The 22,250-nt window shown below is 53.8% G+C and overlaps 1 protein-coding gene across 1 annotated transcript; it reads right to left on the bottom strand.

The window, feature by feature from the left end:
* Window positions 1–992: 992 nt before the first annotated feature.
* Window positions 993–20,494, bottom strand: LOC131560282 (ADAMTS-like protein 2). Its single transcript, XM_058808954.1, has 19 exons — window positions 20,417–20,494; window positions 20,198–20,215; window positions 14,209–14,351; window positions 12,067–12,142; window positions 11,456–11,558; window positions 10,669–10,814; window positions 10,337–10,460; window positions 9,008–9,088; window positions 8,521–8,696; window positions 7,837–8,266; window positions 6,765–7,173; window positions 5,945–6,051; window positions 5,642–5,768; window positions 5,111–5,324; window positions 4,387–4,542; window positions 3,837–4,007; window positions 2,079–2,255; window positions 1,224–1,368; window positions 993–1,111 (listed from the first exon to the last, which is right to left on the bottom strand). The coding sequence occupies exons 1-19, from the start codon at window positions 20,492–20,494 to the stop codon at window positions 993–995; spliced, it is 3,000 nt and encodes a 999-aa protein (XP_058664937.1).
* Window positions 20,495–22,250: the final 1,756 nt, after the last annotated feature.

Raw genomic sequence — 22,250 nt, 5'->3', positions numbered from 1 at the left:
TGACCTCCAGAGGGTGGGAGTAACACACTGCTGGGGGTCACCCTCGTGGTAGAAGGAAGGCCACTCCACTGTCATCTTTGTCACAAGCAAATTAAGCGTGACCTGTCGCGAGCTAACGAGGCGCCAAAGCTGGGGAGGCAGTTCCAGAGCAGGCAGATGGCCAAGATGAGGGTTGGCCTTGCAGCCAACACACACCCTGGGTCTGGCATGGCTACAGGGAAATGGGTGAGTCTGGAAGGGCTGAAAACACAGGGGATGCAGCTGAGAATTAGAGGGTTGGGAGCTGGTGGAAAAACAGGATGGGGTAGGGGCAGGGATCCCAGGTTTTTTTCCACTTCAGATTCCTCCTGTTACTATTCTCTGTCTTTGTTGCTCAGCTATGGGTCCAAATTCAATGTCAGAAATAAATGAGGACTTTGAAATACAAACCAGGAGTGGTTTCTGTTCTTTTGGCAGGCAGCACCAAAAGGGCTTTATCCAGTGCTGCCTGGAAGCTCTACTGGTGCAAGGGTTCCTCCCCACCCTTCCTGCTCCTGCTGCTCTTGTGTCCCCTGCTCCTTCCTTGGCTCTGGCCTAGGCACATGCATCCCAAATGCACAGTTTTATAGTTTATCTCTTTATTGTGACAATTTTTTGGTGTGTTTTGGCAGTTGCCCTTGTAGTAGGAAGCCTGCAGGGCAGAGCAGAGGGATGCTGCTGTCCCTGCCCTGCTGCAGGCTGGCCTTGGTGCCCTAGGACACGATGACAGCAGGGACAGGCTCTCCTAACTCACTCTTCAGTAGCTTTCTAGGCACTGATGGTTTGTCTTGTGTAAAACCCTCTCGGTAGAGAGGGAACAGTGATGACTAAGTCATAAAATCCTTCCTCGCTGAGCAGGCTGCTCTACAGGGACTGGCTCCACAGCAGGCCAAGTGGGGTGGCTTCAAGTGGAAAGTCTGGCTTGAGGGGGCTGCTGCCCCTGAACTTGGAGGGGAAGTAGGGCCTGGCAGTGCTCAGGATGACTTGAGGCGACAGGACCAGCAGCAGGCCTTCCTGTAGTACCAGTGTGAGCACAGCTTCACCTTCAGCACCAGCACGCAGTTGGCCGTCGCTTTGTCTTCACAGGCATCTTCTGGGGAGCAGAAGCACACACAGAAGGGGTTACAAAGGAGGTGTGCTTCCCCAGCACGGACATCAGGGACAAAGCCAAGGGCTCCTCCACCTCCCTGCCCTCCCAGATGTACCTGGTGCCTCCGTGGGGCAGGGCTGGAGTTGGCACATCTGCCTGGCCTCTGGCTTGGCCGCGGGGTCACAGCCCTGAGCCAGCGCCTCGCCCTGGTAGCACTTCACCTCCCGCAGGCGCACGCCAGCACCGCACGTCTTGCTGCACTGCCGGGGTCAAGAAACAGCAGAGAGAGCATGAGAGCCATTTTCTGGTTTTCTGCAGCTCCCAAGTTCTTTGCTCTACTGAGGTCTCCCAATCCCTGCTTTGGATCCCTGGTCTTGAGGAGGTTTGGGTCAAATGCCACACTGATCTCAAACTTACTCTCCATTTTTCTTTTTGCTGGAGGAAAGCATCCCTGAGTTGGGATTGGGGCAGAACAAGGGACAGTTTGCTTTTTATCTCTTTGCTGCAGCTCAGAATTGAATGCAGCTCCATTTTTTGTTTGGAGCATTGATGCTGTGATAGAAAATGGAGGAAAAGGCTGCTATAAGCCAGACACAGCTCCCCAGTCTTCCCATACCCTAAATGTTCACTAGTTACTAAGGGAAAGAGGGAAAGACAAAACTTTGATTTCTGGGACTAGAGGAGACATTATTATCCTGTATGCTTGGAGTGTTGTGCATGCTCTTCTTGAGGCAATAACCCTATGCTCCAAGATTTTCTCCAGCCTGCATGTGACAGTATCATCCTGCTGCAGAGGAGCATAACTTGGGGTCCCATCCAGACTAAGCAGATCCTTGGCAGAGCAGAACATGGGGTCCCATCCAGACTTGACAGCTCCTTGGCAGAGCAGGCTGCCAGAGAGCCTCAGCACAGATCTGCTGCACCAACCAGGTCTCTGAGGCCTCCCCTTCCCCGCCACCCCCAGCCCTACCTGGGACCAGGAGGTGGTGAACCACGTTGAACATGGCCTCCTGAAGCAGACAGCTTGTTCCTCAGGCTTTGGAGAGGTCTCACAGCGTTTCTCAGGGTACTCCCTGTACAGCCCGTTCTCCAGGCCCACGCACAGCACCAGCCGGGTCTTCACCCCTCGCCCACAGCTGGCGTCACACTGCGAGGGAACAGAGCAGCCTGGTGACAAATGGTGCTCCAGCTTCAGGCAAGAGGCCATTCTGCCCAGAAGGGAGGCTTAATGCCTGTGCTAACACCAGTCTGACAGAGGGAAGTGCTGCCCAGGCCACAGGGGCAGGGACAGATGCTGGTAATTAGTGTTCAGCTGAGCTCACCTTGGCTGGCCTCGAGAGCAGCTACCACAGGGCGCCTGGAGCAGAGCTAAGACTGCAAGAGCCTGCTCCTGTCTTATTTTATGTGTAGCTCTGCTCTGAAAATCCAGATAGCAAATGCATGTAGCAACCTACATCTTGGAGTCCTGCCAAGCTTTCTGTGGGCCCAAGAGGACCCAAGTGGTGCAGTGCAGGTGATGTGCACAGACAAGCACTGCTGAACCCAGAGCTGTGCAGGCTGAGCTGGGAGGGCTCTCTCCCTCAGGACACCACCAGGAAAAGCAGCAAGAGGCAGGATCTGCTCCCTGATGCCCATGCAGGCAGTTGCCAATTTGAGATTTCACTGCTTTGAGTTCTTTTTCACCACAGCAGGGCCAGCACAACTGGCTTGCATCCGCCCTTAGTCATCCTGAAAGCTCAGAGCTCATCAGTGGAGAAACACAGCAAAGAAGCTGGCATAGGCAAAGGTGGAGAGCTCAGCTGGTCTTTCTGAGCTCTGATGAGTTTTACAGCCGTGTCACAGCTGAAAATGGCACTTGAGGACTGTGTGTGACCCACATGGAGGGCTACAGAACCACCAGGTTTAACCAGCCTGTGCTTGTTACTGGTGCTGGAGGAGGCTCAGCTGAATGCAGTCAGCAGCTATAAAGGGAGCAAAGTGAGAAGAAAGGCTTAGCCATGATCGGAGGGAGGAGAGCTTGGCTGCTTCCCTTATTTCCTAGAAACCTTCTTCCTTAGTGCTATGTGGATCCCTGTTTTGCTCAAGACTTCAAAGAAAAAGCCCAAGCCTCACAACTGACTCAATGTGTTTCTTTGGCTACTCTGGGATTTGGATCAGCATGTATGGCAAAGCATGAAGTCTTTTGGCCTTGAGCAATAGAAAGAGAGTAAAAAAAGTGCAGAGACTGAGTGTTGGGGGGAACAGAGCACCTGGACCACGTTGACTGGACTGTAATCCCTGAAGCAAGTACCCTGTTATGGTCTGGATGTGACTTCCAGCACAGGGATCTGTGCTGTGGTTCAGGTTTACCTCCAGCTGTTACTTATCAGAGATGAAGCTGGTTTTGGTCAGACTTTCTCTTTACTGGTGGGAAACTCAGGCCCTCTGTGGGGATGAGTGAACACGGCTCTGCTGAGGAGCCAGGTGGGAGAGCATTTTCCTCAAGGTATTGCTGCCCTCCCGTGGAGCTCCTTGAGAAGGCAGCAAATGCCACAAACTTTGGGGTTTTTGTAGGGTATGGCAGGGACAAGCTGGGATACTCCTTCCCTCTTTCTCAAAGGAGCTGGGGCAAGGATACAGATCCATGTCTGGAGGTACAGCTGTGCTCTGCCAAGGGAACAAAGCTCCCAGCACATCCTGTGGGATATTGGGTGGAAAGGAGCTCTGAGGACACAGAGCTTGGCTTTACCTGCTCCCACTCCTGCTCCAGCCAGTGTGCAGGGCAGTTCTTGTCTCCACACGGGTGGACAGCCAGGGGCTTGGTGGCCGGGTCACACTGCGAGCTGGAGATCACCTTGCCCTCCAGGTTGCGACACGCGATGAAGCGGCTCATGCGCCCCTCGCCACACGAACCTGAGCACTTGGAGAGCAAAAGGCATTTAGACACATCAGAAAGCAGGGGATTGGACAGGGCAGGGTTGGGGGTGCCTGCAGAGTTAAGTCCAGAGTCCAGCCCTAACACTGGGACTGTTGCACTGCATCCCAAGGGGCTTTAGATGTTCATTTAGTAAGGCTCTTCCATTCTCCAGGTGCCGCGAGCTTCCCAGATTATTGACTAGAGCTCAGCTCACACAGTTAACCAAAATATACACAACGAGAGCCAAAACCAGAGGTTATTTTAGTTTCTGTAGCTTGGCCCTGCCCGAGGAGAGCCGACAGAGATGTGCAGCAGGTGTGCCCAGGCGCTCCCAGCCGGCAGCCCAGCGCTGGGTGCCAGGCCGCAGCCCGGCCGCTCTCACCGGGCCCCAGTCGGAGGCGGTCCAGCGGCGGTCGCAGGGCGGGCCCGTGCACTCCCTCTCGCTGCTGGGCCTGCGGGACTCATCGCACAGCGGAGCTTCCACGGAGCAGCGCACCTCGCGTTTCATGGTCCCCGCCGCGCCGCACCGCGCCGAGCACTGCAAGGGACACAGCGAGTCAGCCCCGGCGCTCGGAGCACGGAGCAAGGTGGGGAAGCGGCTGTGCCGCCTCCTGTTTCCCTCCTGCTGCTCTAGGAGGGAGGGGAAGGGCCCCAGCAGGGACAAAAAAAGGTGTGTCTGCCTCCGTGTCCACCTCCACCTTTGCTGCTCATTTATTTTGGGACCTAGAGCTTCAACACATCAATGGGTTGATGCCTAAACTGCTGTTTAAAGTCACTGGGCCACAACCAGAGCAGTCAGTCAAAGGGGCTGCAATGGACTTCTAGTTTTTTTGTATCTCTGTGGTAGTTTCCCAATTGTCCCTCAGTTTGGATCCTCCAGAAGAGGAAGTTTCTTGCTGGCAGGGCTTTCACTTGGTCACTGTCCTGCTTTAGAAGTGACCTTAAAAAAAATGTTTTGCAATGGACTTTGTCTGCAAAGTCAGCTACAGATAAAGGCACTCCTTGTGGAGAACCAGGGTGCAGTTGGCCAGGGGCTTCCTCAGCACCCAACACCTGCCAAACACCTTCCTCCAGCCCTGGTACCCAGCTCTGGGAGCAAAGCCTACCTCAGACCACTCAGAGAGCTCCCACTGGGGCCCACAGGCCTTGTTCTTGCAGGCTTTCCTCTCCATGGGCCTGGCCAGCCCCGCTGCCTCGCACAGATCATCGTACACAGAGCTGTCGAAGCCCGGTGCCAGCATCTTCCAGCAGCGCACAGTGCGGTACTGGGAGCCCTCGCCGCAGGTCCGCGAGCACTCGCTCCACCGGCTGGTCTCCCACCTCCACGAGCAGAGAAAGCACAAAGGAACACCCAGGTTAGGGGGACCAGGGGCATGGGGTGGCAGAAACACAGGCTGCACACCCAGGGCTCCCTCACCCAGCAGCTGCTGCTGTGGCTCTGCTCATCACGTCTGAGTAAATGTGGTTCTGGCCTTTAGCAGGGTCCCAAATTCTTCTTCTCTTTTTGCTTACAGGGGGATATGAGGTCTTGTTAGTTTAAGCATACCTTTCAGCCCAAAAATGGCTGTATGCCTTGAGCAGAAAGTGATCCTTAGAAAGGTATCTCCCTGTGGACAGCTGATGTCACTCCCACTCACCTAGGCTGGCAGTCTCTCCCTGTGCAAAATTCATGGGTGGGTTCTGGTCGGGTCAGGGCGTCACAGTAGGATTCATCCACTTCCACTCCATCGTAGCGCACACACATGGCATAGGAGGTGCTGATACCTGCTGGGCCAGCAACACCCTCAGCTGTGCTCCATCAGAGCCAAGAGCCTCCTCCCAGCAGCACTGAACAGCTGGAGTGCTCACTGCATCTGAAACTCTTCCTGTCATACAAAGAAATACCAGGATTCTCTCCCTCAACAGCCCAAAAGCACCTCACTTGATGAAGCCAAACCTACCTGAAGTGCAGGTGGAGCTGCAGGGGGCATAAGCTGAGACTTTCCAGCGATACATGTCCGCCAAGCTGATGTCATCGTGGCCCACGGGGCTCACATCAAACTCATTGCTGTGGAAAAAGGAGGTGGTGTGAGCTAAAAATGAAAAAAATTGCTGCAAACATGAAATATAGGGAAATTCCTCCTTGCTGTCTTTGAAGGTGGAAAGAAAGCCAGTATTTCTACTTTCAATTTCCCCCACCTTGGGCAAGGCAGACCACTGATGAACAGAGAGTGCAAAGCCTTGATCCACCTTCCACACTGAACTAGTGAGGAGGAAGCATCATTCACAGTGAGTCTTGTGTATATCAGGGTTTGCCAGCCATGGGGATGCCCTCAGCTTGTACCTTGCCTTGAGGCATGATTTGAGTTGGAAAGAGAAGCTCAAGCAAGGTGCCTCTCATATCATATAATGTGGTAGGGAGATTTCATATGTGGCTTGCCAGAAATATTTAGAAGTTGGTCCTCAGTCTCCTGACAGATGTTACAGAAGCTTATGTGCCCAGAAAAATGGGACAGGAAGGGACATGATGGATATATGGCATGCTGTGGATTCTTGGCCTTATTTACAACCACACCAGGCCCTTCAACACCATTTCAGGGTCCACTGACCCTGAAATATATTCCAGGAGCTCTGTGTCGGGCCAGTTGTAACAATCAGTCTGGAGGAAGCACCTATAGCAGCTTCCATGGATAGACACTGGTGAGCGGGGACATCACGGACAGCAGGGGACTGGCTTGCCCTCCCTCCCCAGCCAACCATGCCCAGGAAATTGGGTTCCACCTTTCAGTGCCAGGGGCTCGCAGGGGCTCTGCCTGGCTGCTGTTGGCAGTGGGGCTGGCCCTGAGCAGAGGGCTCTGCGCAGATGCCATCGTGCTGGAGTTGGCTGCTTCCCCCTGGCTCCCAGCAAACACCTCCACCTTCAGCTCCTCCAGCGGGTGCTTGCGAGCCAGGGCTCTGTGGAGGCCCTGGGGCCAGTGGGGCCAGAGCCTGGCAGTGGAGTTCCTGGGGGCCAGCCTGGCTGCCAGGGGCTGCAGCTCCCTGCAGAAGGCGGCGTTGTGGGGGTCTCGGTGACACAGGCGCCTGAAGAGACGGAGCCTGGAGGATGTCCCACGGCTCTTCTCCGACAGCTCGGGCCTCCTCATGCTGTAGGGCACAGCTGTGCTGATGGAGATTTGGTTGAACCTGAGAGCTGGAATGAAGATACAAGCTTTAACTATATGGGATAGCTTGTACTTCAGGCAAAAAACATTCAGTGTTCAGCCTAAAAATCAAAAGATTTCCACCAGGGAGCATCAGCAGGCTTTAATTACCTCAGCCAAGCCCTTACTCTGTCCACCCACTACTCTGGAGCCCCGTTTAAGCTCCAGTCTGGGCCTTCAGTCTTGGGCTGCACAGTGCTGCATGTGTTCTTATTCCTGAATTGTTGTATGGCTCTCCCAGATCAACCTCAGATATGACTTGTCCCCTTGCTGTGCCCTGATGATCACTGGACTGTTGCCAGGCCCTGTTGCTGTCACTGCCCTATCTGCCAAGCTCAGGCCCCAAGTGAGTGCTCTGCCTAACCCATATTACAGGATCACAGAACCACAGAATGAACCAGATTGGAAAAGACCTTTGAGATCATCAAGTCCAACCTATGACCTAACACCTCCTCCCTGTGGCCTTCCTCTCTCAGCCTCTCCTTCCCTCACAGAGTTACTGGCCCTGGCTGCTCCCTGTCTCCACCCCCCTATTTACCATCCTTCCCTCCTGTTCACCCTGATGCTAAAGCCACCTCAGATTTCAAGAAGACCACTGCAGAATGTGTGCTTCCACTCAATACAATGGGGGAAGAAAAAACAAAGCAACCAACCCAAATCTGTTTCTCCACCAACTGCTGCTGCTTCCTCCTCCTCTTCCTCTCCTGCTGTGTTTGCATGGTAGACCTGTCTGATCTGAAAGTCGTACTTCTCCTTCTCTTCACTTTGTTCCCAGCCCCAGTCCTGGGTCTGACTGGTGGAGTTGGTCTGGAAGAAGTGTGGGGGACCAAAGTCTAAATCTTCTTGCCCTTCCCTTAGAGGAAGCTGTTCACTGGTGTCATCTGGTGACAGGGAGAGCCACGTGGCATTGAAGTCTGTCTGGGCAGCTCTGGAATTGGCTGGAATGGGATGGCTCTGCCTGGTCCCTGGTAGGTGGTGGTAGAGGGGCCTGGCAAGAGCAGGGGCTGCAGTTCGGAGGGGCGGTGTCCGTGGCACAGTGTAGTCGTAAGTTATGTGAGGCATTTTCCCATTAAAGTTATAGTACTGGAGGAAACGGGGAAAGAAATCAAAACTGTTTTTTATTTTAAGGGTATGAATTTCCCAAAAGCCTTTTCTAGCCACATCTGTTTGGTGATGGTTGTTAAGAGAAGACAGCATCCTCACAAATCCAAAAGGAAAGCCCCCACCCACCCGCCTGGCTTCCTCAACCTCCCTACACCCAGGTTTGGCTTGGGAACAAGATTGTACTCCTGTTATCTGAGGGAGGCAGGAAACCCTAAGGCTGGTTCCTCACATACCATGGCATTCAGAGACTGGTTGGTGGGCCCATGAGCTATGATGTACTCCAGCCCATCCGAGTTCAGGCTCAAGGGCCGCCGGTACTTGAAGACAGTGCCGGCCACCCTGAAGTTCTGAGGGTTGTCAATGGCAGAGTTGCCGTTGAAGAAGAAATGTCCAGATTCATCAGCAAGTGCTTCAAAGAGAGAGAAAACAGACAAATGGGACATTCTGCAGAGCTCTGGCACTGAGGAGAGCAAAGAGCCCACGAATGAGGAAAGCCCAGCAGAAAGAGAAGCCCAGGCCCTGCCCATAGCCAGCTTGGGTTCCAAATGTCTCTCCAAGCGCTGGAGATGTGGTGGCCTTGGTTTTTGGAGAGATGAAGCACCCATGTAGCTGCCCTGGAGGAAATGCTCTCTCACAGCATAGGTGGGAGTGCAGACAGCCTCCTCCCAGCTCCCAGGCAGCTGAACTGGGGTCTCCACACCCATCAGCTCCTCTGCTCACCCAGGATGTTTTCTGTTTTCCTGCGCTCGATGATGAGGATGTCTGTGGCACCAGCAGGGATGTTGGTGATGAACACATAACCTGAGGAACAGAACAGAGCATGAGGAGACCCCCAGGGCAGAATAAAAAGGTCTGGGTGGGAAAAGCAGCTCATGGGACAAGTGTGGTTATAGGGAGGCAGCACTGCCCTTCAGGAGCAGGGTGCCAAGGACCTAAATGCACATTGCACCAGTCTGTGAGCTCTCATCCCAGATCTCCTCTGCAATCCCATTAACAGATCACCATTAGGGATGTCAGTCTGAGCACTGCTGGGTTTGGAGCTGGGAAGGAACTGCACAAGGAAATAGTCTGGCTTTGGGGGTGTGGATGCTTTCACACTCTTTCTGGCAAGAACACAGAAAAAAAAGCTAGTAGTGATCAGGGCTGATGCTGAACAGAGGGTGGAAAAAGAGCATAGGTCCCCTCAGCTCCTGACTCCATGGAATTTGTCTCAGGAGTAACATAAAAATTGACCTTTAAAGGGAGAGGAAATAAGAGCCTTTTAAAGTTACGTGGTTTGGCAGTTTGTCTTTCCCGCTGGAAACGCAGGTCCTCTCTGTTCTGTAAGATATTTTGAGGGCTGGAATGGGAGCCCAAAACTGTTCCCCTACTGCTGCAAGGGGTAAGACCATTACCCCTGCCCTGGAAAGGGGCCTGAGTGCTTTTCTAGGCTGCTGTTTGCAGGGAGTGAGGCAAACTGGTGAAACATCAGTGTGAAATGTTGTTCCAAAACATCCTCAAACCACAGTTGGTTAATTACTAACAAGCATACCACAGTCCATTCCTGCTGTGGTTGGAGGACAGGGCCACCAGGCTGCAGGGAACCTCAGCCCTATTTCAAATGGGTCTGTCCCTCAGCTGTGCCAGCCACAGGGCTGGGGAAAGCAGGAGATTAAATGCAGGTTGAAAAAATGCTGTGACCCTCATCATAGCTTAGGTTTCAGATGAACACGTAGCACAAATAAAAGAAGATTCATTGATCTCTTCACATTATCTGAGGTGGGCAAGATGCCAAAATCAATAGGAACAAATAGATTCCCAGCTGCTTCCTATTCTAAACAGGTGAAGGGAAACCTTACCAGCCTAATATAGAGCACATCAAACCACTCTCCTCTGATGATTAAGTGAGAAGGACAAAACACAGGCGTTTAAGCAGGGCTGGTGGCACTCCTCAACTCTTTCCACCAAGCAGCTGGGAAAGCTCCTACCCACGTTCAAGCCAGTCCCCCTCCATGCCAGCTGGTAGTGAGAAGCAGCAGGTGAAGTCTCCAGACTGGTAGCAGGGAGTACCTATCTGTGAGATTGCCTTTCGGAAGGTGCCCGAGACACGGTGGCAAGTGCTGCCGTCCCCTCCACACACCCTGCATCTGTCCATGGTCCGGGGCGAGTACAGGCTCCCATCGCACCCAACTGGCTGCAAAGCACAAAACAAGAGAGGGTTTCCTGGGCCAGCTTATCTCCACAGGGGCAGGGTCTTCCCCTGTGTGCTCTTCTGGGGGGTTGTAATGAATGAATCCAATGTGAGGCCTCTGTTTCAATTCCCCTCGGCTTTGTGCTGACCAGGAGGTGCAGCCATGCGAGTGAAATCCCAGTTTCTCTACTGCTTCCTGCCAGGGCCTCACCTCACACTTCCCATTGATGCAGACCCCTTGGTAGGTCCTGTCCTTGCAGGAGGTTCCATCCTGTGCTCGGGCCATCAGCTGCCTCTCTCCGCTGCGGGTGGTGCACTGCAGGTCACAGGGCTTGTTGGAGATGCTGGTGTAGTCATCTGCAGGGACAGAGGCACAGGGTCACCAGGCAGCTCAAGGGGGACCTTCCCCTTGTCCCTGCTGATGGTTTGATGCCACCCTGGATGTTCCTGCCACTTGCAATGAGACCCCAAGGCCATGGATTTTACAGCAGTGAAGGGGTCACGGTGTGAGGCTGCACTGGGGACTGTGCCAAGCAGAAATATTTCCTGCTGGCAAACCCTCTTTCTGCCATGCCCTTGTAGTGCCATCACTGTGCCCAACATGGGAATGTGCACCAGCAGATCCCAGGCCACACATAAATGCACATAAAAGAATAAAAACAGGGCTGTAAGAGGGGCACTGACTGTGTGGACTGGTGGCCACCTCTGCCCCATTCACCTGAGCAGCTGCAGATGTTCCATGTCCCCTTGGCAGCTAATGGAAAAACAGGTGAGTCCAGAAACAGGGTAGTATCTCAGGTGAACTCAGTCTGGGCCTCAAGGGACACCTGGACACCCATGTGAAGTCACTGTGTGGGAAATGGATGAGCAACCTGTTCAGAGCAACCCAGAGCAGCCAGGAGCATCCATCCCTTGTCCCCTAGGACTTTTCTGTGCCCAAGAAGATCCTGTGAGTGTTTTCTGACCCTCACCCCTGGTGTGAAGTTGTGAAAACCCACCTGGATAGAGGGGCATCCAGTGGTAATAGTGCTTCCCAAAGGCTTTGGCATTGAAGCTGGAGCACTGCTGCTGCTTGAAGCTTGCTGTGTTGGCTGGGCAGGGCTATGGAGGGAATAAATGCAATCAGAAAGTTCCCTATCGATCTCACAGCCATTCTTGTGACAGCTGCTCCATCCTTGCAGGATGAAAATGCCCTGTCCACCCTGGAAGGAATTTGTGATGGGCTTGGAGGTCCTCTAAGGGAGGCAGAAAGGCCAGGCCCTCATTGCCAAAGGCCTCTCAAACAGCTGCCTTTAACAGCCCTGCAAAAATTTCTCCCAGCAATGGGAAAAGCAGCAACAAGAAAAGCACACTGGAAAAACTTCATCCCCCCCCTCACCCCACAACAAGTATGCTTTTACATCCTTTTGTCCCATCTCCCAGTCCCAAAGAACAGAGCCCATCTCCCACATCCTCAAAGGCACACCCCCCCAGGAGAGCATCATACCCCTTCTCTCCATCCTGAGGGACCAATCCCACCCCCAGTGCTGGTGATTTTGCAGCCCCAAGTAGGACCCCCTGTGTCCCACACCCCCAGTAAGGACCAGGCAGGACTGGAAGTGGTTCCCACCTGCTGCTGGCACAGTTGGTAGTGCTTGGCTTGACCAACACACATGGTGCTGTTTGTTCCCTGAGGCATCTGGAGCCTGAAAAGCAGAAGTTTCCTGACATGAGCTGGAGGTCTGTGAATACCCAGGTACTGAGGATGACACAGGAGTCAGGCCTGACTTAAGTGGGAGAAACAAGGCAGGTGTTTCATCAGAGCTTTCTGGATCTAGACTGGCCAAAATCTCATCTGAAACACATCTTCAGTGCTTTAAGGGGGGCTGTGACTTTGGGCTGGGCTTGTTTTGGGGTAGGTTGAGCAGACAGGGAGCAACTGCAGTATTGGCACCCCTGTGTTGTTCAGCTCTGAGCTCCAGAAGAGCTGATGTGACCAAAAGACAACAGAACCTGATGGTCCATCCCTCCCATGGATGTGCCCAGGGCTTGCAGTGACTGGGGGAGGGGATTTCAGAATCCAGTGTGCAATAGGCAGAGTGTCTGTGCACAGAATCCACTAATCCACTGTGCAATAGTCAGGGGGACTGGCCACCCCAACAGATGATCAGAGAAGGCCTGGTACAGGTGATGAGCCAAAACCATAGGAATTTCTCAACACTGGAATCTTTCATTCTGGCCATTGTGAGCTCTCCAGGAGATACTGGAGATGCAAAGACAAAAAGGAGATACTGATGCAAAGACAGAAATAATTCTTCAAAGCTGTGCAGATATATGGAGAGTGGCTGAGAGCACAGGTTAAGGCAATGCTGTAATGATCTGCAAAATAATTTAGGCAGTGTGTAAAGACCTGCAACAGACAATGTGTAAACAGCATTGGGAACTGAGGCTACAAGAACACCACAAGCTGATTCAGGCTGGCCTGGCTGGAGGTACTGCAGCTGTCCCTCCAGAGCAGTGCTTTACATGACACAGGTAGAGCCTAAATTTGCAGGAGATTTCAAAAGTGCTATGCCTTTCAGAAGCAGAGGCTTCCTGCAGATTCGGGCAGAAATTATTTTGTGGCCATACCTGGCTCACACTTAAGCCATTCACCTTAAAGCTGCAAAAACCTTTGGGCTGGGATTTCTCTTTTTTTTTTTTTAATTAAATTTGATCCCTGGACTAAAACACCACAGCAAGCCCTTCCCTCCCCAGCTGTGAAGTCAAGGATAGAGCTGGCATCACATGGAGAGAAAAATCTCTATTCTGGAGGCAGGCAAAGGGCAGAAGGGCTGCTCTGGCTGTAGGGGTGCAGGACAGCCCCAGGCTCCCTTCCTGTGCTGTTCCCCACTGCTTTCCCAGGGTGCTGGAGAGGAGCAGCAGCAGCAGAGACATGCAGAGGGAAGGTCCCACAGCACATCTGCACCTTCACCATGCTGCCAGCCAGCTCACCAAAAAGGAGTTTTCTGCTGCAGGGAGCAGGGCAGGCTGGGGCCCTGGTCTGAGTTGCTCTGCTCAGGAGTGCATTCACGCAGAAGGGAAAGCTGGCTGTGCTGCAGGGTGCCTGCTCTCATTAACAGCCACAGCCTGGGCAGCAGGGCACAGAGCTGCTGCAGGACCAGCAGGAGGAAGGGGAATGGTGGCAAGGTAGCCCAGAGAGGAGAGCAGAGGTTCAGGCAGCTGCAGTTCCCCTGCTCTCCCCGCTCCCACTGACCCCAGCACTGTTACAGATGCAGGGGACAAATGCAGATGCTGCCAGATAAATGACAGAGGCGACAAAACTTGCCAGCTCTGCAGGGAATAAAGAGGGGAAATTGCTGAGATGTGGCTGAGCTGGCTGCTGCCAGCAGTAAATCAGGTCCCCATAAGGTGTCCGGCAGTTTGTGCCCACATCCTGAGCACAGAACTGGCCACAGCAGCCATGGCAGTGAAGGTTTGTGAGGGAAAGGAGAAGAGGAACAGAGCCAGCCCATAACTGTCATTTTCAGGACTCCAAGAGAGGAGCAGCCCCTTGCTCCCCATCAGACAAGCCAAGCTGAGTGGGTGCCATGGGGAGCCTGTCACCTGCCCACTGCAGCGTGCTCCTCCTGTCCCCTCCCCACACACAGCAGCTGCCTTCCTTTCCCAGGGGCCACAGAGGAGGGAATGGCTGGCCCTGCAAGCCCAGGAGGTTCAGCCCCACAGCACAGCTCTGGGGCACCCCACAGCCCTGGCCATGGCCCCAGCTCACCTCTGTGTGAGGCAGTGCCTCTCGCGGGACGCGACTCCCCCTCCGCAGGAGCGCGAGCAGGTGGACCAGGAGCTCCACTCTCCCCACCACTTGGTGACCTCTTCATCCCAGCTGCCAGCTCCATCTGCTGCCTCACTGCTGTCCTGACAGAAACAGAGCATTGTTAGCTGGAGCACCTGGCAGCCCCTCACCACCAAAGGCAGCTGTGCTGTCACCTGGGTGCCCCCTGAAGACCCAGCAGTGGGACAGACGCACAGTCTGAGCCCTGTGGGGCCACACCAGGATCTCAAAATTAAAACTTCCCTCCAGGACTGAGTCCTGCATGGGAAACAGGATCCCTTGGGATCTCATGGGATGGAGAAGGGCTGTAGGGCTGGACATGTGTGGCAGAAACAGCAGCTGCAGCCTGGCCCCACAGCATCGCTCCCACCACAGCTCACTCCTGGCTCAGGAGAGAAGAGGAAGAGCTGCAGCTCTTGGCCATGCAGGGAATCTGGGAGAACACAAGTGTCAGTCCTCAGAGCTGCATTTCCATGAAAACCCTTCCCTTTTTGACTAAAGCATCTCAGATCCAGGCTCCTATTCTCTAATAATTTTCAAGAGAGCTTCAGAAGCAGAGCCTCTCCCCACAAAACCCACTATGTTCAGAGGAGGAATGCTCCCTCTCCCAGCACACCTTGCTGGGTCTCAGCCTTTAAATTTCGCAGACCTGAGCTCCTCTGGCCCCAGCAGGGTCCTTGCAGTGGGCTGCTGTTGGCTGTGCCTCCACAATTCCCAGCAGGTAAGCAATTCTGTGGTTTAGTTGGGGTTTTTTCCTGGCAGTGTTTTCCTGTTTAGTGTCTGATGGTCTAAAAGCTCCCAGGGACTTTGGCAAACTTGCCTGTGCAAGAACTAATCTGCTGTTTGGTGAAACACAGCTGTGAGTAGTGTTGAGTGCAGCCCTGAGTTTAACACAGAACAGTGACTGGAAGGGATTTATCCAGCTAAAATGCCAAGTGCTTAAATATTAATGGACAAAAATTAATACTCAGTGTGTGTGAAGTGTGCTTTCTTAAAGCAAGGGCCCAGGGAAGTTGTATCAGTGCTACTGTTAGCAAAACATGCTGGGTTTAGTTGGTCCTGCTGTAAAGAACCCTCTGCAAAGCAGAACTGATGGATGGGAGAGAAAACTCTGCAGGGTTTGCTCATCTCCAAATGTGCTCTGCTCACTGCTTGGGCTGTCTCTTGGCTTTTATGCTCTTTCAGGGTGTGATAAAGCCAAAGTGCTCTTCTTTTTGCGGTGTAATTCCTGCCTGAGAACTTGTGTTTGCTCAGAGCCTGCCAGCAGAGCAGCCTCTGGGCAGAGGAGATGCAGCTGCTTTATGCAAATGGTTTTGAGTTGTAACTTAAATGGTTGAAATGTGCACAGTTGCCTCTTTCTGATAGCAAACTCTGCTGCAGAAAAGCACCCTGTTACCTGAAGCTTTGCCCTCCAGTAACTGTAATAGCTGATTTCAAAAACAAGATAACAAAACTCTTTGTTGTACTTCAGTGTTCTGGCTGGAGCTGACAGGGACCAAATGCTGTGGCCAGCAGCTGAGCTGCTCATTAGGAAAGTGAAATTAAGAGAAACAGACATGTTTTCAAAAATACCCTTTTCTGTTTTCCCAAACCATCATCTTAACCAATTCCCTATGAGAATTTTTGTCTCACTGTGTATTATCAGACTGTAAATGGAAATTCTGACTATGTAGCTTCCACACTTACAAAGGAAATAAACCAAAATTCTCTCATTGTAAGGGATTTTCAGCTAAAATCTTCCCCTGACCACTCCTATGCTGCTTTGTGACACATATTTCAAGGCTGGGGTGGAAGAGCTCTTCACAGCTGTCAGGAAGGAGAATTCCAGTGATTTATCTGGTGGCTGAGTGGAGAGCTCAGCACAAAATTGATTCTCCCATAGCTGGAGGAAAACCCAAAGCTGGTGTCTTGCCCCTTCAATAAGGCACATGGGCTGCCTGAAGATAAAACCATGAGTAGCTGTAACCTACAAGGCAGTCCTGCCCTGAGGATCTTGTGATCCCAACAGGTGAGAAGGGGCAGAAGCAGAACAGGTGAAGTGAAATAATCTGCTCTGCTGATCTGCCCCAGATACAAGGCAGGGTTTGTGTGTGTGGAATGGTGAGAAGCTGCAGGCTCCTTTCCAGGGTTCCTGCTCCTGGGGTGCTGTGCCTGGGTGCAAGGAGATCAGGGGTGTGGGGGCACAGCTGAGGATTGGGAAAGATCAGCTTCCCTGCCTTTGTGAGCTGCTTTCAGTGAGAAATAGGATAGGACACATCTCTGCACTGCACCTCAGTGACAGGATGAAGATTTATTGGAAGATGCTGGTCAGGGAGATTTGTTATTTTAATAGAAAGTGTTCTCCCATATCCATAATCCCTGCTCCTGCTTCCTCTCCCTGCTGGAGGAATCAATCACTTCTTAAGTAGATTGATTTGGCTCTCAGGTTTTCCATGACCAAGCTCACTTGCCAGACCTTCCCTGGAAGCATTTATTTTCTTGTGTAAGCAAGGACAATGCTGAGCTGTCCCCTTGGCCATGTCCCTTATGGCTTGACTGCATCAGAGTCCTAGGCCTGGACTAGGAGTGGGAATTTCAGGTACTTGGAGCTGGGGCAGCTGGTTCCAATCTGTGCTGAATTTATTGTATTGTCAGAAATAAGTCTGCATTGACCACAACACCCAAATGGTTCTTGTTTTTAATTGAATAATCTGCATTTTCCATTTTCCAATGCATTTTCCAAAAGTCTAGATAATAAATTAAGGGCTGTGGGACAGACTCCAGATTAGATTAACTCCTAGCTTCAGTTTCCCAAGCCTCTCATTTGTACAGAATTCACTCATCCCAAGAGTGAATTCTGGACAAATGAATCCCCCTACCCACCTACTCCTCACAGAGGGTGAAATAAAAGGGGCTGAATTTTGAACTTTTTTGCACTGTCCTGGTTATGAGATATGCTGGAGCTGCTCTAATTTGCACTGTGCTGCGGAATCATGGAAAAGGAGCAGGCTGGAAACACCAGAGCACAGGACATGCACAGGGCTCTGCCTGAAGGAGACATGATTCCTTAGGTGATGGGAATTTCCATCCCTAGAACAGACAGACCATATTCCAGCTCAGCCAGGTGCTCCCCACAAGAATTCCCCCGAGGTTCCTGTGCTTTGGCACCTGGTGGTTGCAGAGCTGCAGCTTTTCCTCTCTGGGGCTGACCAAGGCATTCCTGTGCTGCACACCTGAGCTGGAGGCCATGGCAGGGCTGCCCTGGGAACCTGCAGGGAATTTTCCAGGATAAAATGCCTCTCTCCATTCTTGCCAGTGTCACAGGAACACCACTCTCCAAGCTACTGAAAGCTCTTTCTGCCCAAGCCAAGGCCCAGCAGCTGCTTCCCCTCTCCCCCCTGCCAAACAAAGGCTGCCACAAGCAACAAATGCTCCAGCCCTGCACACAAGGGTGGGCCTGGCCTGACATCCTATCGGATTTCCAGGCGGCCTTTCTGAAGTTTAAAGGGATAAAATAAATTCTCCACTGCCTCTCTGTCATGCCCTGGATGAGCTCAGAGCTGCTCTGGCTTTCCCAGAGACCTGGGAATGGCTGCAATTACCAGTCCCCCGTGTTGATTATTGTTGTGCCTAATCTTGAGATTCATTAGAGCCTGGAAAAAAAGCTGTCTGGGAAGAGAGACCACAAACATGCCTCCTTAATAGAGGAGCTGGGGCAAAAGCTCTCTCTGCAGCCTTGAGGGCTGGGCCACCACTGAAGGGCACAGTAGCTGTCGTAAAATGTTCTGCTCAGCCCTGTCTGAGCGTGTAGGACAACTCGAAACAGCAGCTGAAAATGAAATAAATTCTTCCCAGACCTTTTCTGGGGCTGTTAACTCTATGTCCTCTACCAAAAATTTCCACAATCCCTTTACTGAAGGGCTTCTCTCTACAGCAAACCACACCACTTAGTGAAATACTAAGTAGCTTCAGATGTCTGAATGCCTGGAATGAGTGGCAGAATATTATCTGGGAATGAATGACCGTGTTCAACGCCCCTGGTTTGGGTTCCCCGTCTCATTCTCTGGCTAAAGCTGTGGTGATACACTCCACCACAGAGCCCTGAGAAAAAAACAATAGCAGTTGCAATTATGTTGGGGTTTGTATAAAGCTATTTCTCATCCTGTCATTGTTTTACACTATTTGTGTAGACTAAATAGTCTGTGTGAGAGATTCAATACTGGAAGCAGACACAAACCCAAATTTGCCCTAGAAAAGCTGAAACAAGGTATCTGAGGAGTTTTTCATTGGAGCAGGTATCTGAGGTAAAACAAGCAATGCAGAATAATTTTTAAGGGATCAGGAAGAACAGTAATCTGTGGGAAAATGGAAGCTTGTTAAGGATGTGGAATTGCAGCAGATAAGTAACACAAATGTGGCCGTGTAATGAGGCACAGATGAAAAGCAAATTAGAAAACCAGTGAAGAGAAGCCAGTGGAGAAACTACCAAGTTCTGTTCATAATCCTGCCATGACAGAAGGTTCACAGGCAAGTGCTGCACGTCATTGCAGAACACTGGGTCCAAGTCAGGTCATTCCCTGCAAGCAGGACAACTCTTATCCTGGGGCAAGCTGCTAGAAAGGATGGAAAACCGGGCAGGGAGAGGAGGGAGTGAACATGAGACACGTCTATCACCAGGTTTTGCAGAGGCATTGAATGCAGTTAGGAAGGAAGTTAATTCGGAAGCTGCTTGCCCAAACTGTGGATTGATGTTTTCTGACACTCTTTGTAAAATGTTTTATATGGACAACGGGAGGGCAGGGGGAGTTCCCCAGTGAGCATTTTGTGTACTGCCTCGTACTAGAAACCAACAACAATCAGTACCAGCCACCGAGACAATTCACAGCACATCAACTGTGATCAGAGAGCTCCGTGGGGAGCAAGGGAATTTTCAGGGCAGAGCTGGTGTGCGTTTATCCCGGGGAGCCCTCCTCCCACCTGGGGATGCCCTTGTGCAAACACAGCTGCTGGGGCAGGAGGGCACACGTGTTGATGGAGGAATCCATCCCGGTCGGTCCCGAATTTCACATCTGTTTAGCTTGACCTGGCTTGCTCTGCCTGAAGCTTCTGACTTAGCCCTGCAGCTCAGGGTAAACAGAACAGGCAGCAGATGTGCAGGGAGGTAAAAACAAAGTGGGAATGAGACATTTGAGCGTCAAAATGCAGACAAACCCCAGAACAGGAGACACTGCTGCTCCTCAGACCTGAGTTATCCCCAGTAAATCTGCAGTGTCTGGTCTTCCCTGTGCCTAAAACGGCTCATGTGGGATTGCTTTATCCCAGCCGTGAGTCTGGGTGTGGGAAACACAACCCAAAACCCTCTTCCTTTAGCAGAGCAGAATTCCTTCGGCAGCAAAGAAATGCGGCCGGGTTCCCCTCGAGGAAGCGGGAGCGCCGAGGCACAATGTAGGCAGTGACCCGTGCAGGCAGGGGCAGTGCCGGCGCCCCGCGAAGCCGGCATTTGTGCCGGGAACACGGATTTCACGGGAACGGGGCTGCTCACCCCGGCTGGGGCTCGGGAAGAAGACGGGACAGGCGCAGGGTCTCGGTGAAACAAGTGCCCCGGGAGGAGGGCTGGGTTCAGGGCTCCTTTGTGGAGCAGAGGAGAGATGAGGGCAGCGCGGGGCGCTGATGCCTGGACAGGCTCCCCATGGTTAAAGCAGCTGCCTGAAGCCGTGCTGGGGGTGGCAGGGGGGACAGGGAAGGCGGAAATCTGTTTGTTTCCAGCCCTAAATTTGAGCCAGCCTCCTGCTAGGGAGGGATGGACGTGGTGGGCAGCTCCGGGCGAGCCCCCAGGCAGGGAAGGGCGCCGCGCCCCCGTGGTCCCTCTGGTGATGCTGGCACCCTCTTGGTGCATCCGCACACCCCCATCAGTCTTTTGTTAGTGCCGGGCACGGCCAGCGGGCAAAGCCTGCTCCTCGGGGTCACCCTGGGGGACAGGCGACGGAACCCCCTTGCCTGTGCAAGGGAGGGAAGCGCGGGGATCCCAGGAACCTGAAACCTGCGGGGAAGGAAGGGCGAGGGGCCGCGGGTGGGACCCCGCTCCGTCCGTGCCTGCCCCGCAGCGCTCCCCGAGGGGAGGGAGGACGGGAGGGAAGGAAGGCAGGCAGGAGGGAGGCTCGGCGCTTACCTTATCGTCCAGGGGGGCGGCGGCGCGGAGCAGGAGGAGCAGGAGCAGGAGGAGGAGGCGGCGGGGAGCGGCGGCCATGCCGCGCTGCTGCTGCCGCTGCCGCGGAGGAGGAGGCGGCTCGGCGGCCCCACCAGCGGCGGCTGCGGGCGCGGCGGGGCCCGCGGAGCGCGGCCCGGCATGGCTGGGGGAGTTAATGACTTTACAACCTGCCGGGTGGCGGGCGGCGACCCGCGGCGCGGCCGCTCGGCGGGGGAGGGATGGAGGGATGGGGTTGGGATGGGGATGGGGATGGGGATGGGATGGGGGCCGGGCGCTCCTCGGGCCCCGCCGCGCCCCGCCTGCCCCTCGCGCCGCCCTGCCGCTCCCTGCTCGGAGCTCTCTCGGCGCTCCGTGCGATCCTTCCCGAGCCCCCGCGGCCGCCCCGGCACCTGGAGCTCCCTGCGGAGCCACCCGGGCTGCCCCTCGCTCTCGGGCGGAGCGCTCCGCTCGTTTCCTCCCGCACAAAACTCTTTTGCTGCCCGATTCCTCCTTCCTGCCCTCTGGAGGCAAGCTCTGCCTGCCAGGGCATCCCTCTGCCGGGACAGAGCACAGCATCCCCAGGACACGGAGAGCTGCTCTTGCTGGGTGGTGCTTGAATCCCTACAATGGTTTGGGTTGGAAGGGATTTTAAAGACCATCTTGTTCCTCCACCTTCCACACCTTCCAATATCCCAGGCTGCTCCAAGCCCCATCCAACCAAGCTGTGGATGGGGCAGCCACAGCTTCCCTGGGCAGCCTGTGCTAGGGCCTCCTCACCCCCACAGGGAAGAATTTCTTCCCAATATCCCATCTCACCCTGCCCTCTGACAGTTTCACCCCATTCCCCTTTGTCCTGCCACACCATGCCCTGAACAAAACCTCCCTCTCCAGCTCTCCTGGAGCCCCTTTAGGCACTGGAAGAGGCTGTCTGGTCTCTTGCCCTCTCCTTTCTGGGTTGCCGTGCTTGCTGGTGCTCAGAGGGCAGCTCTTGGCAGGATGCTGGCGGTGGCCGTATGGCACAGCTCGGCCACACCGGAGCTGCCTGCCGCGATCCGTGGCTGTGCAGAAATGGCATCAGGTGTCCCCGGCCCGGCTGCTGCCTGCCAGATGTGCTGTAATTAGTGCGGGGAGGCGATCGGGCTCTCAGCGCTCCCTCAGCGAGGGTTTCAGCCTCCCGGTGGAGGGAGGGAGGAGAGGCAAGGACAGGGATGTCAGCAGGGGCACTCCTGATCAAAGCTGTCTGCCGGCACGGAGGGGCGAGGGGAGGAGGGCGCGATCTGCTTCTGACCCAGCCCGGGAAAATGAGGGTGAGGAGCACTGACAAAGAATACCGTTGTGCCTACAAAAGCAGGGAGGGAACAAAAGCTTCAGTGGGCTCCTGGCGGTCCTGCCCTGCCAGCTCCTGCCCCGCAGATAAGAAAAATTGTGGAGGGGCGCAGAGGTGGGGGAGAGGCTGTGCCTAAGCACGAAAAGGGGATGGCTGGCTCCAGCTGAGCGAGTTTCAGCAGTTTCAGCTCAGTTTCAGCGTTTGATCTTCTCCAGCCCCTGTGCAAAGCAATGTCCGAGAGGAGCCCTGGCAGGCAGGAGGAGGCTCAGCAGCACGGATGATTTAAGGAGGAGGATCTGCCTGTGAGGCTCTGCAGGAGCCTGACGGGGCAAATCCAGGTGGCCTCCAGTGCTCTCCCCTCCAGGGCCCCTCCGTGCCCCTCTCTCCTGACCCTCCTTGCTAGTCCTGCTTTCATCCCCTGTCATCACTCCCGAGCCTCCTGTGCTCACAGGGCTGATACAAGTGCAGTGTGGAAGGCAGAAGGACAGT

Source organism: Ammospiza caudacuta, chromosome 7, assembly GCF_027887145.1.
Source record: "Ammospiza caudacuta isolate bAmmCau1 chromosome 7, bAmmCau1.pri, whole genome shotgun sequence".
Classification (NCBI taxonomy): Eukaryota; Metazoa; Chordata; class Aves; order Passeriformes; family Passerellidae; genus Ammospiza; species Ammospiza caudacuta.
This window is presented reverse-complemented; position numbering and strand designations above follow the sequence as displayed.

Excerpts from the sequence above, each read along its gene's own strand:
- LOC131560282 (XM_058808954.1), bottom strand. The coding sequence starts at position 20,494 with ATGGCCGCCGCTCCCCGCCGCCTCCTCCTCCTGCTCCTGCTCCTCCTG. Across the intron at positions 6,052-6,764 it reads CGAGCCCCTGGCACTGAAAG|CAATGAGTTTGATGTGAGCC; the intron begins GTGGAACCCAAT and ends CTTTTTCCACAG. Across the intron at positions 2,256-3,836 it reads TGGAGCAGGAGTGGGAGCAG|TGTGACGCCAGCTGTGGGCG; the intron begins GTAAAGCCAAGC and ends GTTCCCTCGCAG.